At 39.9% G+C, this 15,462-nt stretch overlaps 1 protein-coding gene across 1 annotated transcript in view; it reads right to left on the bottom strand.

Annotated features, from left to right (window-relative positions):
- SLCO4C1 (solute carrier organic anion transporter family member 4C1) overlaps nucleotides 1-15,462 on the bottom strand; it is an 84,952-nt gene that overhangs the window by 25,688 nt on the left and 43,802 nt on the right. Inside the window, exon 3 of the mRNA XM_027545527.1 lies at nucleotides 4,956-5,138. Within this exon, the coding sequence (XP_027401328.1) occupies nucleotides 4,956-5,138 (183 nt within the window). The remainder of the gene's footprint in view (nucleotides 1-4,955; nucleotides 5,139-15,462) is intronic.

Raw genomic sequence — 15,462 nt, 5'->3', positions numbered from 1 at the left:
GAAGCAGACATCAGTGGCAAAAATGATTTATGTACTAGATTAAGGCTCCAAAGTAGAGGTCATGCAAGATGATCTGAAAACATATAAGACTTTTATTTATCTATGGGCTCTCCTGGTGGCTCAGTGGTAAAGAATCCATGTGCCAATGCAGGAGATGTGGGTTCAGTCCCTGTGTAGGAAAGATCCCCTGGAGAAGGAAATGGCAACCCACTCCAGTGTTCTTGCCCAGGAAATCCCATGAATAGGGGAGCCTGGGAGGCTACAGTCCATTGGGTCACCAAAAGAGTTCGGCACGACTTAGTGACTAACATATATTTTTAAATGTAAAAAATGTGTTAGTAGAAAATTTTAAGTATATGTAAGATTCATGTTCACAAAACTTTTATGGATAGAAATACATGATTTAAAATGTTGGAAATTGATGATTCCCAAATTATCTTTAGTGATAGATCTTTTTTATAAATTAAATCCAATTGGGTTTAGATAGATACATTTATAAGAATGGTAGATGGACTAGGTAGACTAGTGTTTCCAACCAAATTGCCCACTAAGAAAAACTTTTAAAAATTATAAACATTATTTTTAAATATATACTTGAAGGCAAAGAGATAAAAATAGTGAAGGATCACTGTGTTAAGATTCTGAAGAAAAGAGATATTTAACAAAAATCAAGGCTGATTTTTTTTTTTTTTTCCTGAGTACACTGGTTGATTCTACAAGAGGCACTGGAAGGGGAAACTGTCCCTTGCTAGGCTTTAGGAAGTAGGGATACAAATGATGCAGCTCAAAGTGTATCTTGTAAAGTTTCCCTGCCCTACATTTTAAGTTGGCCCCAAGGAGGTTATACTCTAAAAGCGAGGATCAGTTAGAGGTAGACTGGTTCACAGCATAAGTGCAGCTTAGCTTCAAATAAATGCAATCCCTGAAATTAGATAAAAGGCATCGCATTTCAGTGTTCTGGCATATGAGAGAGAAGGCAATGGCACCCCACTCCAGTACTCTTGCCTGGAAAATCCCATGGATGGAGGAGCCTAAGGAAATGGCAACCCACTCCAGTGTTCTTGCCTGGAGAATCCCAGGGACAGGGGAGCCTGGTAGGCTACCGTCTATGGGGTCACACAGAGTTGGACACAACTGAAGTGACTTAGCATAGCATAGTAGGCTGCAGTCCATGGGGTCGCTAAGAATCGGACATGACTGAGCGACTTCACTTTGACTTTTCACTTTCATGCATTGAAGAAGGAAATGGCAACCCACTCCAGTGTTCTTGCCTGGAGAATCCCAGGAACGGGGGAGCCTGGTGGGCTGCTGTCTATGGGGTCGCACAGAGTCGAACACGACTGAATTGACTTAACAGCAGCAGCAGCAAGTTATTAAAAGACATGTGTAGTGATTCTCAAAAAAATTCTAGAACTATAGAATACATCTGTCAAAACAAACATGAAAAGGATCTACAGTAGCTTACTTAGAACTAAACTTGTTATTATGAAACTGGAAAATATATTATTAAATCAGTAAATATTTATCAAGACACAAGAAAAAATAAAGATAGAAAGTATAGAAAGGACATTAAAGGACAAATAATACATTAAAAAAAAAAAAAAAAGGCCTAGCATACAGGTAACTGGAATAGGAGAAGAGATAATAAAGCTGAAGTTAATATATTGGAACAGTCTGCTTGTGCTGAATTCTCTTATTTTTCCATCTAAAAATGAGTATTTTCACTGGAAACAGAAGATTAACTGCCCATTAATGTTCTCTCAGTACTTTAAAAGCACTATTCTACTGTGTTCACTTCTACTCCTTTCCTATGATTATTAATATAATTTCTAACTTACTGACTTAAAATTGTTCTTCAAGTTAAAGGAAAATGATTTTTAAATAAAGCACTGCTGATGCTGCTGTTGCTAAGTTGCTTCAGTTCGTGTCTGACTCTGCGACCCTATGGGCCATGACTCGCCAGGCTCCTTTGTCCATGGGATGCTCCCGGAAAGAATACTGGAGTAGGGTGCCAGGTCCTCCTCAAGCGGGTCTCCCCAATGCAGGGATCGAACCCACATCTCTTACATCTCCTGCATTGGCAGGCAGGTTCTTTACCACTGGTGCCACCTAGGAATCCCAAATAAATCATTAATAATACTTATTTCAGGAGCTTAAATATAGAAGGGATCACAGGACACAGAAAGAACTGACTAAATGCTGGGACAAGAATAAAGTTCAAAGGTTTTAAGATTATGTGATGATCAGGAATGTGATAAAAGTATCAATTAACATTAGAATTTCATAAAATCAAGTTTGCATATAAGGTAATTAGTAGATGAACAATAAAAGAGCATATACCTAGGAAGTTAATAGAGGGGAGAAATAAAATATGATTTTAACACAAAATAAGATTTAATGAACTTAAAAGTTTAATTAAAGGACAAAAATTGTAAACTCCAAAAAGCATTTAAAGACAAAGACATAATGAGTGAATGGCATGGAGATGGCTGTGAGGTTAAACATGCTGTGTGACTACAATTTTCCCATCATTCTAATAGGTACCAAATTTTGACTGTTTTCATTTTCCCCATTTTTGCCTTGCTGCCTAAAACTGTTTCACATAGAGGGAGGCATCCTATCAGTAACAGATACTATTGTAAAACAAAGAAAGAATGGGGGAAGATTTTGGAAATGGGGAAATGTATAAACATTAAAAAGCTTAAGAAAGGATTTCACTCAACAAAACCTAAGTATCCAATGAAAAGAATCAGTTACCTGACATTGAAAACAAATTAAATGAGTTTCCCAGTTTTATTACTTTTTTTTTTTTTTTTTTTCTTTACTCTCAAAAATTACCATTCAGTGAATTCCTACAGTACTGAAAAGAGTTACAGTAGCAGGCTTTGTGGCTGTAATCTTTAGAAAGACCGTGCTTGTGAGGTTGACCCTGGATTTGCATCTGGGATCTTAAGTGTCCAGAGGGATGCCACCATTCCCATATAAAGGTGGATCATTGTGCTGAAACTGTTTGTACAAACAATGAGGTTTTTCCAAACACATGTATTCCTTCTGAGAGTCTAGAACTTTCTTATGTGCAAGTCAGAGGGTTCCTATACGGCCAATTCCCAGTAAAATCCTTGAGCATTGAATCTCTAATTAACGTAGCTGGCAGAAAACATTTCATATATGCTCTTACAACTCCTGGCTGAAGGAATTAATTTTGGCCTCTGTGGCTCCACTAGGGGCAAGTGGGTGCTTGAAGCTTGTGCATGGTTGTGTATGCACTTTACCCTAGGCGCCTTTTCCCTTTGCTGATTCTCCTTTGTATCCTTCTGCTGTAATACACTGTAGCCCTGAACACTGTCAGTCCCAGGGAATATAAAATCTGGGATGGTCTCTTGGGCCTTCACCCCACCCTTCCATTCTTAAACAATCTTTGAAAAACTTCGTATTTTGTGTGTTACTAAAATATAAAGACTGAAATTGTTTTATGAGAAGCACTGATTAGAAGAGGACCTCAGAGAGAAAATCTGTGAACTGGAAGACTGAAAAGCAGCACTGGTAGCTAGCTGAAATAAAAGCACTGTTAAATTTGTTAAGTGGAGTTGTACAGATCAGCCAGAATGTATGAGAGAGCATCAGATCTTGTGCAAAGACCAAAGCAAAGCAAGCGAACAGGTAGAAGTGTAGTGGTTTCTGTATCAGAGATTCAGGGCTACACTGAACACAAGTGACTTCCAGTGACTATGGCAACAGGTCTCTTTAAACATTGAAAGTTGATGTCGCCCCAAAATTCATATGTTGAAACCCAATTCCCAATGCAGTTGCATTTGGAGGTGGGGCCTCTGGGAAGGGATTAGGTCATAAGAGTTAAGCCCTCAGAACAGGATTAGTGCCCTTAAAAGAAGGCCTCAGAGACCTCACTTGTCCCCTCTGCCACAGCTAAAAGGCAGCTGCCCACGAATCAAGAAATGGACCCTCACCAGATACTAAATCTCTGGACACCATGATCTTGTACTTGCCAACCTCCAGGACTGTGAGAAATAAATTTTTATTGTTTGTAAGCCAACTAGTCTATAGTATTCTCTTTGAGCAGTCCAAGTGGACAAAGTCCCCTACATGTGAGTATACAGATAAAGTGAAAGTGAAAGTGTCAGTCGCTCAGTTGTGTCTGACTCTTTGAGACCCCATGGACTATAGCCCGCTGGCTCCTTTGTCCCTGGAATTCTCCAGGCAAGAATACTGGAGCCATTCCAGTAAGAGAATAAGGAGTCATTCCCTTCTCCAGGGGCTCTTCCTGACCAGGAATTGAACCCAGGTCTCCTGCACTGCAGGCAGATTCTTTAACCACCTGAGCCACTAGGGAAACCTCGATAAAGTGAAAACTCACATGTAAATATATTACACATTAATTTGGATGTAGGCCATGCATGGTTTAGTCAGCTCTACCTTCCAGGAACTCCAGGGATGGAATTTAAGAGAAACTTGTGCTGTCAAGAATTAGATCACAAAGGGAAAATACTGAGTCATATGTAAAAAGCATTAATCTGAAATGGACAACTCCACAGAAGTTTCTGAGTACCACTGTGTGGTTTCTTTTGTTGCTTTAGTCAATTCCATGTAGGATGAAGTAAGTCACACAGAACAGCAGAACTCTACCCCCACACCTGTGTACATTAGCCTGGGAAGCATTCCAGCAATCCAGATGACCTACTTCTTGGATGGCACTTCCAGGAAGGCTTGAAATGCCCAGCACAGGAGAGAAAGGAGGATGCCGATAAAAATCAACCACATTCAACTGAAGGACATGGTACTTCAGCAAATAGTTAAACAAAAAAAAGTAATATTGCATTTACCTAGTGTAAATACTTATGAAATCACAACTAACTTCTTTAAAAGTGTATGCTGTACATTACTTATAAATTAAATAAGCAATAACATGAAATGACACTGAGTATTAGCAGCAAACTTACCTATATAGAGAGAAGATTTGTGGATGGGCACAGAGTCATCAATAAAGGCTGTTCCCAGGGTATACAGAGGAGTTCCTCCTGTTCCCAGAAACAGTTGTCCCAAAATAAAGACATACAAGTAGTAGAAAAGTGGAGAACTTGAAGTGCTACAGCTGCCTTTATTCTTTGCTGTTAAGCAAGTATCTTTAGGGAAAAAATAAAATAAGATGGTGAATTTATCAAGATGTTAGCTAATAATATAAATTTCATAAGTTATATTTGCCTAAAGAGACTCTGATGCTGGGAGGGATTGGGGGCAGGAGGAGAAGGGGACAACAGAGGATGAAATGGCTGGATGGCATCACTGACTCGATGGACATGAATCTGAGTGAACTCCGGGAGATGGTGATGGACTGGGAGGCCTGGCGTGCTGCGATTCATGGGGTCGCAAAGAGTTGGACACGACTGAGTGACTGAACCGAACTGAACGTAACCTTCCTTCTTCACTTTATTATACTTAAAAATACTTAGAATATAATTAAGATATTTAAAAGACATATACTATTAAAGAAAATACATGAACCATTGGATGCCTGCTCAATCACTCAGGTGTGCCTGACTCCTTTGCAATCCCATGGACTGGCCTGCCAGGCTCCTCTGTCTGTGGGAGTTTTCAGGTAACAATATTAGAGTGGGTTGCCATTTCTTCCTCCAGGAGATCTTCCCAACCCAGGGATAGATCTTGGGTCTTCTGCATCTCCTGCACTGGCAAGTGGATCCTTTACCACTGAGCCACCTAGGATGCCCATATGAAACATTACAGCTTCAAAACATGACAGCATCAAAATATGTGGTCCATATATGCAATGACATATTACTCAGCCATTAAAAAGAAGGACATAATGTCATTTGTAGGCAACACAGATGGACCTAGAGACTGTGGTACTGCGTGATGTCAGACAGAGAAGAGTATCCTATGACATCCCACACATGTGGGATCTAAAAAGAAACAATACAAATGAACTTACTTACAAAACAGAAAGACACTCACAGACTTAGAAAATGAATTATGGTTGCTGGAGGGAAGGATTGAGGGAAGGTATAGTTGGGGCATTCGCGATGGACATGTATAATATTGCTATATTTAAAATGGATAACCAAAAAGGGCCTACTATATAGCACAGGGAACTCTGCTCAGTGTTACATGGCAGCCTGGATGGGACAGGAGTTTGGGGGAGAATGGTTACATGTGTATGCATGGCTGAATCCCTTCTCTGTTCAACTGAAACTTATCACAGCATTGTTAATCGGCTATACTCCAACACAAAATAAAGTTTAAATATATATATATATATATATATATATACACCTTTTTTTTACCACAATATTGATTTTATCAATCAATATATGGTCATATGGCATTTGTCTTTCTCTGAGTTACTTCACTTAGTGCGATACTCTCTAGGTTCATCCATGTTACTACTACAGCTAACCATTGTTTCTTTCTTTTAATGGCTGAATATTATTCCATTGCATGTACGTGTGTATATATATATTCACACACACATACACACACACCCTGCATCCTCTTTATCTTATTCACCTATTGATAGACATTTAAGTTGCTTCCCTGTCTTGGCTATTGTAAATAATGTAGATATCAACATTGGGGAGCAAGTATCTTTTCAAGTTAGAGTCTTCTCTGAATAAATGCTCACGAGTAGACTCTGGATCAATTTAGTTTTTTAAAGAACCTCCAAACTGTCTCCACCAATTTACACTGGCTGTACCAATTTACATTCCTTCCAGCAGTACAGGAGGGTTTCTTCTTCTCCACACTCTCTCCAGCATTTGATACTTGTAGTTCTTTTTTTTTTTAATCATGGCCATTTTGACCAGTATGAGGGGATACTTCATTGTAGTTTTGACTTGTATTTCTCTAATAATCAGTGATGTTGAGCATATTTCACGTGCCTATTGAACATTTGTATGTTTTCTTTGGAGAAATTTAGGTCTTCTGCCCATTTTTTGATTGGGTTGTTTTCTGTTATTGAGTTGTATGAGCTATTGGTATATTTTGGAAATTAAGCCCTTGTTGTTCACATCATTTGCAACTATTTTCTCTCGGTCTATAGTTGTCTGTTTGTCTTCTTTATGGTCTTCTTTGCTATGTAAAATTTTATATGCTTGATTAGGCACCATTTGTTTATTTTCACCTTTATTTTGACTGACTTGGAGACTGACCTAAGAAAACATTGCTACACCTTATGTTAAAGAATGTCTTATCTATGTTGTCTTCTAGAAATTTTATAGTGTCATGTCTTATATTTAACTCCTTAAGCCACTAAGTTTATTTTTGTGTCAGATGTGAGGGAATGTTCTAATTTCATTGATTTACATACAACTGTTCAGCTTTCCCAACATCTCCTACTGAAAAGATTGTCTTTTTTCCATTATATACTCTTGCCTCCTTTGTCAAAGATTAACTAACCCTATGTGTGTGTGTTTCCAAGCTCTCCATTCTGTCCATTAATCCACATCTGCTTTTCTGCCAATACCACACTGTATTGACCACTGTAGCTTTGCAATATTGTCTGAAATCTGAGAAGGTTATACCTTCAGCTTTGTTCTTTTTTGTCAAGACTGCTTTGGAAACTCTGGATCTTTTATAAAGATCCAGATCTTTTATCTCCATATAAATTTTAGAATTATTTGTTCTAGTTCTGTGAAAAATGTAATAGGGAATTTGATAGGTATCTGCATTAAATTTATAGATTGCTTTGGGTAGTATGGCCATTTTAACAATATTAATTCTTCCAATCCAAGACCATAGGATATCTCTCCATTTCTTTAAATTATCTTCTGTTTTCTTTATCAATGTTTTATAGTTCTCAAAATACAAGTCTTTTACTTCCTTTGTCAGGTTTATTTTACTTTCGCAATGAAATTTTAAAAGGGATTGTCTTTTTACTTTTCCTTTCTGATACTTCATTGTTAGTGCAAAGAAATACAACAGATTTCTGTGTGTTAAACTTGTATCCTGCTACCTTGCTGAATTCATTTATCAATTTTGGAAGTTTTTGTGTGGACTCTTTGAAGGTTTTCTACATATCATAATATATCATCTGCATAAAATGATAATTTTACCTCTTTCTTTCCAATTTGGATACCTGAAAATGGTTACCTTGAAGTTTGATTAAATAAAACCTTTTATAAAAATATTACATTTAAAGGCTAGGCATAATAAATCCATCTTTTCTAACTTCATCATGGGCTTCCCTGGTGGCTCAAACAGTAAAGAACCCACTTACAATGCAGGAGACCTGAGTTCAATTCCTGAGTCAGAAAGATCCCCTGGAGGAGAGGGAATGGCTACCCACTCCAGTATTTTTGCCTGAAAGTCCCATGGACAGAGGAGCCTGACAGGCTATGGTGCACAGGGTCACAAAGAGTCAAATATGACTGAGTGACTAACATACACACACAAACAAACTCATCATATTATATTAATGAACTAAGAGACTTGTTAAAAATATATCCCTAACCCTCTCACTTTAAATCTAGTGTAGCACCCAGGAATTTGTATTTTAACAATGACTTCAGCTAATTCTATTTTCATTTTCTTGATGTCAGATCAAGGTTTATTATTTCCAGATTGATGAGACGTACTCTTGCCTAGAAAATCCCATGGACGGAGGAGCCTGGTGGGCTGCAGTCCATGGGGTCGCTAAGAGTCGGACACGACTGAGAGATTTCACTTTCACTTTTCACTTTCATGCACTGGAGAAGGAAACGGCAACCCACTCCAGTGTTCTTGCCTGGAGAATCCCAGGGACGGTGGAGCCTGGTGGGCTGCCAGAGTCGGACATGACTGAAGTGACTTAGCAACAGCAGCAGCAGCAGCAGGGCCCCGAAAACACCAATTCTGAATATTCTTTAACTGGTTGATAGTCATCAAATTTTCAGATGCAAATTCAATGCGTAAAAATAATTCTTAAAATTTTGTATTTAAAATATTCTCTACAATAATATTGTATATATTCATGCTATAAGAGGTTGGCGGATATTTTGGCAGGTAATCCGTATTTATAACGGGACTAACTCTGCATTATTTGTGATATTTCCCTGGCCATGTCAAACCTTTGAATTATAATTCCTGATTTCAATATTTACTTTCCTGGAAGTAGTAGCTTAGACTATCGATCTCTTATTACTTGATACACTGCAAAATTGAACACATGTATATGCATTATTGTTTTACTGTTTTCTCCTACTTCCTTTTTTATAATAGATAAATTGCCTTTAGGAAAATATTTTGTTGTAATAATCTGGTAGACATTTTGATTATATGAGTATTCTATGGGGTTTGGTGTTTTTTTGTTTTTCCCAGAGGAAGTAATCAATGAGCTTCAACTTGCTTGTTTAAATAAATTTTCAACATGCTTGAAGAACATCAAGAAAAATATACAGGGTTAGGAGAGAAGATGGCTGAGAAATAAAAAGGCGAGATCACCTTCCTCCCCACAAACACATCAAAAATTCATCAGTATGTGGAACAATACCTACAGAATAAGTTCTGAATGCTGGCAGAACCAGCCAAGCTTTCAAAAAGGCAAGCCAATCTCCTTAGAACAAGACAAGGCAAAAGATAAAGATAATAAAAGAGACAAAGGATTTCGGGACAGGGACCTGAAGGAGGAAAAGTTTCCTCATACTAGGAAACTCTCTTGCGGGTGGGGTCAGGGGAAGCTTCAGAACCACAGAGGGGAGCACAGTGGTGGGCGCTCAGAAGGCACAACGGACGGAATCCACCACATGGACGTCACGACCAAGAAGCGGCTTGGATGTCTCCGCCTGCAGCAGAGGTTAGAGCAGGGTGTCATGGCTCAGGTGCGGGTGTTGGGCCTCAGGGAGAGGACCTGGGTTGGCTTCCACTCTCTGAGGGAGCTGGGATGACACAGTGCAGGGAGTCAGGGAAAAGACTGGGCATCTCAGAGGGGCAAGAGGTCCTTGTCACTGGGACACCCTAACTCTGCACTCACAGACAGTGAGAGCTGAGTGAGCGCCTGCCAGCGGCCACCAAAACCAACCAAACCAGTCAGAGCCCCAAGCAGAATTACACGTGACTGCAATTTACAATTCCACAGCAGGAAATGCAAGCTACCAGACTATGGCATCTGGTGTCATCACTTCACTTCAGGGCAAAGAGTTGTGAAAAAAATGAAAACATGGACAAACTTTATTTTCTTGGGCTCCAAAATTACTGTAGATGGTGAATGCAGCCATGAAATTAAAAGATGCTTGCTCCTTGGAAAAAAATTAATAATAAACCTAGACAGTCTATTAAAAAGCAGAGACATCGCTTTGCTGACAAAGGTCCTTATAGTCAAAGCTATGGTTTTTCCAGTAGTTATGTACAGATGTGAGAGTTGGACCATAAAGAAGGCTGAGCACTGAAGAACTGATGGTTTTAAATTGTGGTGCTGAAGAAGACTCTTGAGAGTCCCTTGGACTGCAAGGAGATCAAACCAGTCCATCCTAAAGGAAATCAACCCTGAATATTCACAGGAAGGATGGATGCTGACACCGAAGCCCCAACACTTTGGCCACCTGATATGAAGAGTTGACTCATCAGAAAAGACCCTGATGCTGAGAAAGACTGAAGGCAAGAGGAGAAGGGGATGACAGAGGATGAGATGGTTGGATGGCATCACTGACTCAATAGACATGAGTTTGAGCAAACTCTGGGAGATGGTGAAGGACAGGGAAGCCTGGCGTGCCACAGTCCATGGGTCTCAAAGAGTCAGACATGACTGAGTGACAACAACAAGCCACTACCAAACCCAGGGAAAGTGCCTGAAACAGCAGACAAACCGGCACTGATGCTGCCCAGACCGCAGAGGTGGTGATCACCACCAGGTTGTGAGCAGACATGGGTTGCTGCCTGCACCCTGCGGAGAGGCTAAGCAGCTTGGTTCTTCCCAGGGTCCCACGGTCTGGGGCCAATTGCTCTGAGTATGCATGACCCATATCAGGCTGTAAGAACATCCAGCAGGTCTCCACTGCCACAGGCAGCCCCTAGAACTTCCCTGGTGGCTCAGACAGTAAAGCGTCTGCCTGCAAGGCAGAAGACCTGGGTTCAATCTCTGGGTCAAGAAGATCCCCTGGAAAAGGAAATGGCAACCCACTGCAGTACTCTTGCTTGGAAAATCCCATGGGCAGAGGAGCCTGGTAGGCTACAGTCCATGGGGTCGCAAAGAATAGGACACAACTGAGCGACTTCACTTTCACTTTCACATCCCAATTGTGGCTGCCATACCCACTCCCTCTCCCCAGCCAGAGTGAGCAAGTGAGTCCTAAGAAGTCTCAGCCTTTGCCTCCTCGTGTCTAGGCAGGGAAGAGTCATGAGAGGACAACCTACAAGCAGTGCGTGTGTGCGTCCTCAGTCACTTCAGTTGTGGCTGACTCTTTGCAACCCAGTGATCTGCCGTCCACCAGGTTCCTCTGTCTATGGGATTTCCCAGACAAAAAACTGGAGTGAGTTGCCATGCCTTCCTCCAGGGGATCTTCCCGACCCAGGGATCAAACCAGTGTCTCCTGCACTGCAGGATTCTTACCCACTGAGTCACCTGGGAAGCCCACCTCCAAGCAGAGGCAGACCTAAAACCAAAGCAGAACACCAGGGGCTGTGTGACCAAAGAAGAAAAAGAGACTTAGCAGCCACAGGTGCAGCGGATCAAATACCCACAATTAGCCTAAGACTGTGGACTCTAGAGACTGTGGACTTTGGGACAAAGTACAAGCCAGAGTAAGGCCAGATCTGAGACTGGGCGGACCCCACACAGCCCACAACAGGTTTAGAGAACTTGCTAGAAATATTGGAGGACTTTGGTGTGTGTTTCTCTGAGTGTTCTGGGCTGTTGAGTATTGCTTTTACCAACAGTCTTGGGGTTTTTATCTTCTATGCTGTGTGGTTTGTGAGGTTTTAGTGCCACAGTAAAGGGTTAGACTTGAACCCCTGAGGTGGGAGACCTGAGTCCAGGACTTTGAACAACCAGAGAACTCCCAACCCCATGGAATATTAATTGATGAGAGCTCTCCCAAAGGTCTCCATCTCAACACTAAGATCAAACCCTACCCTAAGGTCAGCAAGCTCCAGGGACAGATGCTCCATGGCAATCCTTCAACAAGACAGGAGCACAACCCTGCACATTAGCAGAACGGCAGCTCAAAGCATACCAAACCCACAGACACATCAAAAAGCACTGCTGGACATGGCACTGCCCTTCAGAGAGACAAGATCCAACTCCATCCACCAACCAGAAAACCTTCACAAGGCACTGGTCCAACCCCACCCACGGGGGGCAGACTCCACAATAAGAGGAACCTGACCTTCCAGCCTGCAGAAAGGAGACCCTAAACATAGCAAATTAAACAAAATGAAAAGCCAGAGAAACATGTAGCAGATAAAGGAGCATGGTAAAAACCCAAAAGACAAAACAAATGAAGAAGAAAAGGGCAGTCTACCTGGAAGAGAATTCAGAGTAATAATACTAAAGATAATCCAAAATCTTGAAAATAAAATGGAGGCATGGATAAATAGACTGTAGGCACAGATAGAGAAGATGAAAGAAATGATCAATAAGGATCTAGAAGAATTAAAGAATAGACAATCGGCAATGAACAACACAATAACTGAGATGAAAAATACACTGGAGTGAACCAATAGCAGAGTAACTAAGGCAGAGAAATGGATAAATGAGCTGGAAGATATAATGGTGGAAGTGACTGAGGCAGAGCAGACTAAAGAACAAGGACTAAAAAGAAATGAGGACAGTCTCAGAGACCTCTGGGGGGCAATATTAATCATAAAAACATTTGAATCATAGGGGTCCCAGAAGACAAAAGGAAAGGGCATGAGAAAATATGTGAGGAGATTATAGCCAAAAACTTCCCTAAAATGAGAAAGGAAATAGCCACCCAGGTCCAGAAGGCTCAGAGATTTTCATACAGGATAAACCCAAGGAAAAACATGCCAAGACACACATTAATCAATCTAACACAAAGAACAAATATTAAAAGCAGCAAGGCAAAAGCAACAAGTAACATAAAAGGGGATCCCCATAAGACTAACAGCTGATCTTTCAACAGAAACTCTGCAGATCAGAAGGGAATGATGGGATATACTTAAAAGTAATGAAAGGAAAAAACCTACAACCAAGATCACTCTATCCAGCAAGGATCTCATTCACATTCAAAGGCACAATGAAAAGCTTTACAGATAAGCATAAGTTAAGAGAAATCAGTACCACCAAACCAGCTTAACAACAAATGTTACAGGGACTTCTCTAGACAGAAAACACAAGAGAAGGAAAAGGCCTACAAAAGCAAACCAAAAACAATAAATGATAATAGTATCATGCTACTGCTACCACTAAGTCGCTTCAGTCATGTCCGACTCTGTGCAACCCCATAGACGGCAGCCCACCAGGCTCCCCCGTCCCTGGGATTCTCCAGGCAAAAACACTGGAGTGGGTTGCCATTTCCTTCTCCAGTGCATGAAAGTGAAACGTGAAAATGAAGTCGCTCAGTCGTATCCGACTCTTCGTGACTCCATGGACCGCAGCCTACCAGGCTCCTCCATCCGTGGGATTTTCCAGGCAAGAGTACTGGATTGGGGTGCCATTGCCTTCTCCGATGTATCATACATATCAATAGTTACCTTAAATGTAAATGGATGAAATGCTTTAACCAAAACACACAGATTGGCTGAATACATACAAAAACAAGACTTCTGTATATGCTGCCTACAAGAGATATGCCCGAGACCTGGGGACACATACAACTGAAAGTGAGGGAACTAGAAAAAGACATTCCATGCAAACAGAAATCAAAGAAAGCAGGAGTAGCAATACTCGTATCAGATAAAATAGACTTTTAAAAAAAGACCATGACAAGAGACAAAGAAGGACACTGCATAATGATCAAGGGATCAATCCAAAAAGAAGATACGATGATTATAAATGCACCCAATATAGGAGCACCTCAATACATAAGGCAAATGCTAACAACTATTCAAGGGGAAATCAACAGTAATAACTGTGGGATATTTTAATACCCTACTCACACCAATAGACAGGTCATCCAGACAGAAAATTAATAATGAAACACAAGCTTTAAAAGATACATTGGACCAGTTGGACCTAATTCATATCTACAGGGCAATTCATCCCGAAACAGTAGATTTCACTCTTTTTCTCAAGTGCACATGGAACATTATGCAGGATAGATCACATCTTGGGTCACAAATCAAGCCTTAGCAAATTGTAGAAGACTGAAATCATCCCAAGCATCTTTTCTGACCACAACATTTTAAGATTAGCTATCAACTACAGGGGAAAAAAACAACTGTAAAATAACACAAACACATGGAGGCTAAACAATATGCTTCTGAACAGCCAAGAGATCACTGAAGAAATAAAAAAAGAATTAAAAATATACCTAGAAACAAATTACAATAAAAACACAACAATTCAAGGCCTATGGGATGTGCTAAAAGCAATGCTAAGAGGGAAGTTTATAGTAATACAAACCTACCTCAAAAAGCAAGAAAAACATTGAATAAACAACCTAACCTCACACCTGAAGCAACTAGAAAAAGAATAAGAAGAACAACAACAAAAACACCAAAGTTAGTAGAAAAAAAGAAATCATAAAGATCAAAGAAAAAATAAATTAAAAAGAAACGAATGGGACTATAGCAAAGATCAATAAAACCAAAATCTGGTTCTTTGAGAAGATAAACAAACTTGACAAACTTGACATTATCCAGACTGACTCAAATCAATAAAATGAGAAATGAAAAAGAAGTTACAACAGACAATGCAGAAATACAAAGGATTATAAGAGACTACTATGAGCAACTATATTACATGCCAATAAAATGGACAATCTCGAAGAAATAGACAAATTCTTAGAAAAGTATAACCTTCTAAAACTGAACTAGGAAGAAACAGAAAATATGAACAGACCAATCACAAGCATAGAAATCAAAACTGTAATAAAAAAATCTTCCAACAAAAAAAGCCCAGGGCCAAATGGCTTCACAGGTGAATTCTACCAAAAGTTTAGAGGAGAGCTAACACCTATACCACTCAAACTCTTCCATAAAATTGCAGAGGAAGGACAACTCCCAAACTCAGTTTACAAAGCCACCATCACCCTGATACCAAAACCAAAGATGCCACAAAAAGAAAATTACAGCCCAATAACACTGATGAACATAGATACAAAAATCATCAACAAAATTCTAGCAAACAGAATCCAACAACACATTAAAAGGACAACAACACATCATGAACAAGTGGGCTTTTTTCCATAAATGCAAGGACTCTTCAGTATATGCAAAATAATCAATGTAACACACCATATTAACAAATCAAAAGACAAAAGCCTATGATCATCTAAATAGATTCAGAGAAAGATTTCAATAAAATTCAACACTCATTTATAATAAAAACTCTCCAAA

The sequence above is a fragment of the Bos indicus x Bos taurus genome, chromosome 7, assembly GCF_003369695.1.
Source record: "Bos indicus x Bos taurus breed Angus x Brahman F1 hybrid chromosome 7, Bos_hybrid_MaternalHap_v2.0, whole genome shotgun sequence".
Classification (NCBI taxonomy): Eukaryota; Metazoa; Chordata; class Mammalia; order Artiodactyla; family Bovidae; genus Bos; species Bos indicus x Bos taurus.
The sequence above is the reverse complement of the archived record's forward strand: the minus strand, read 5'-3'. Positions and strand labels throughout refer to the sequence as shown.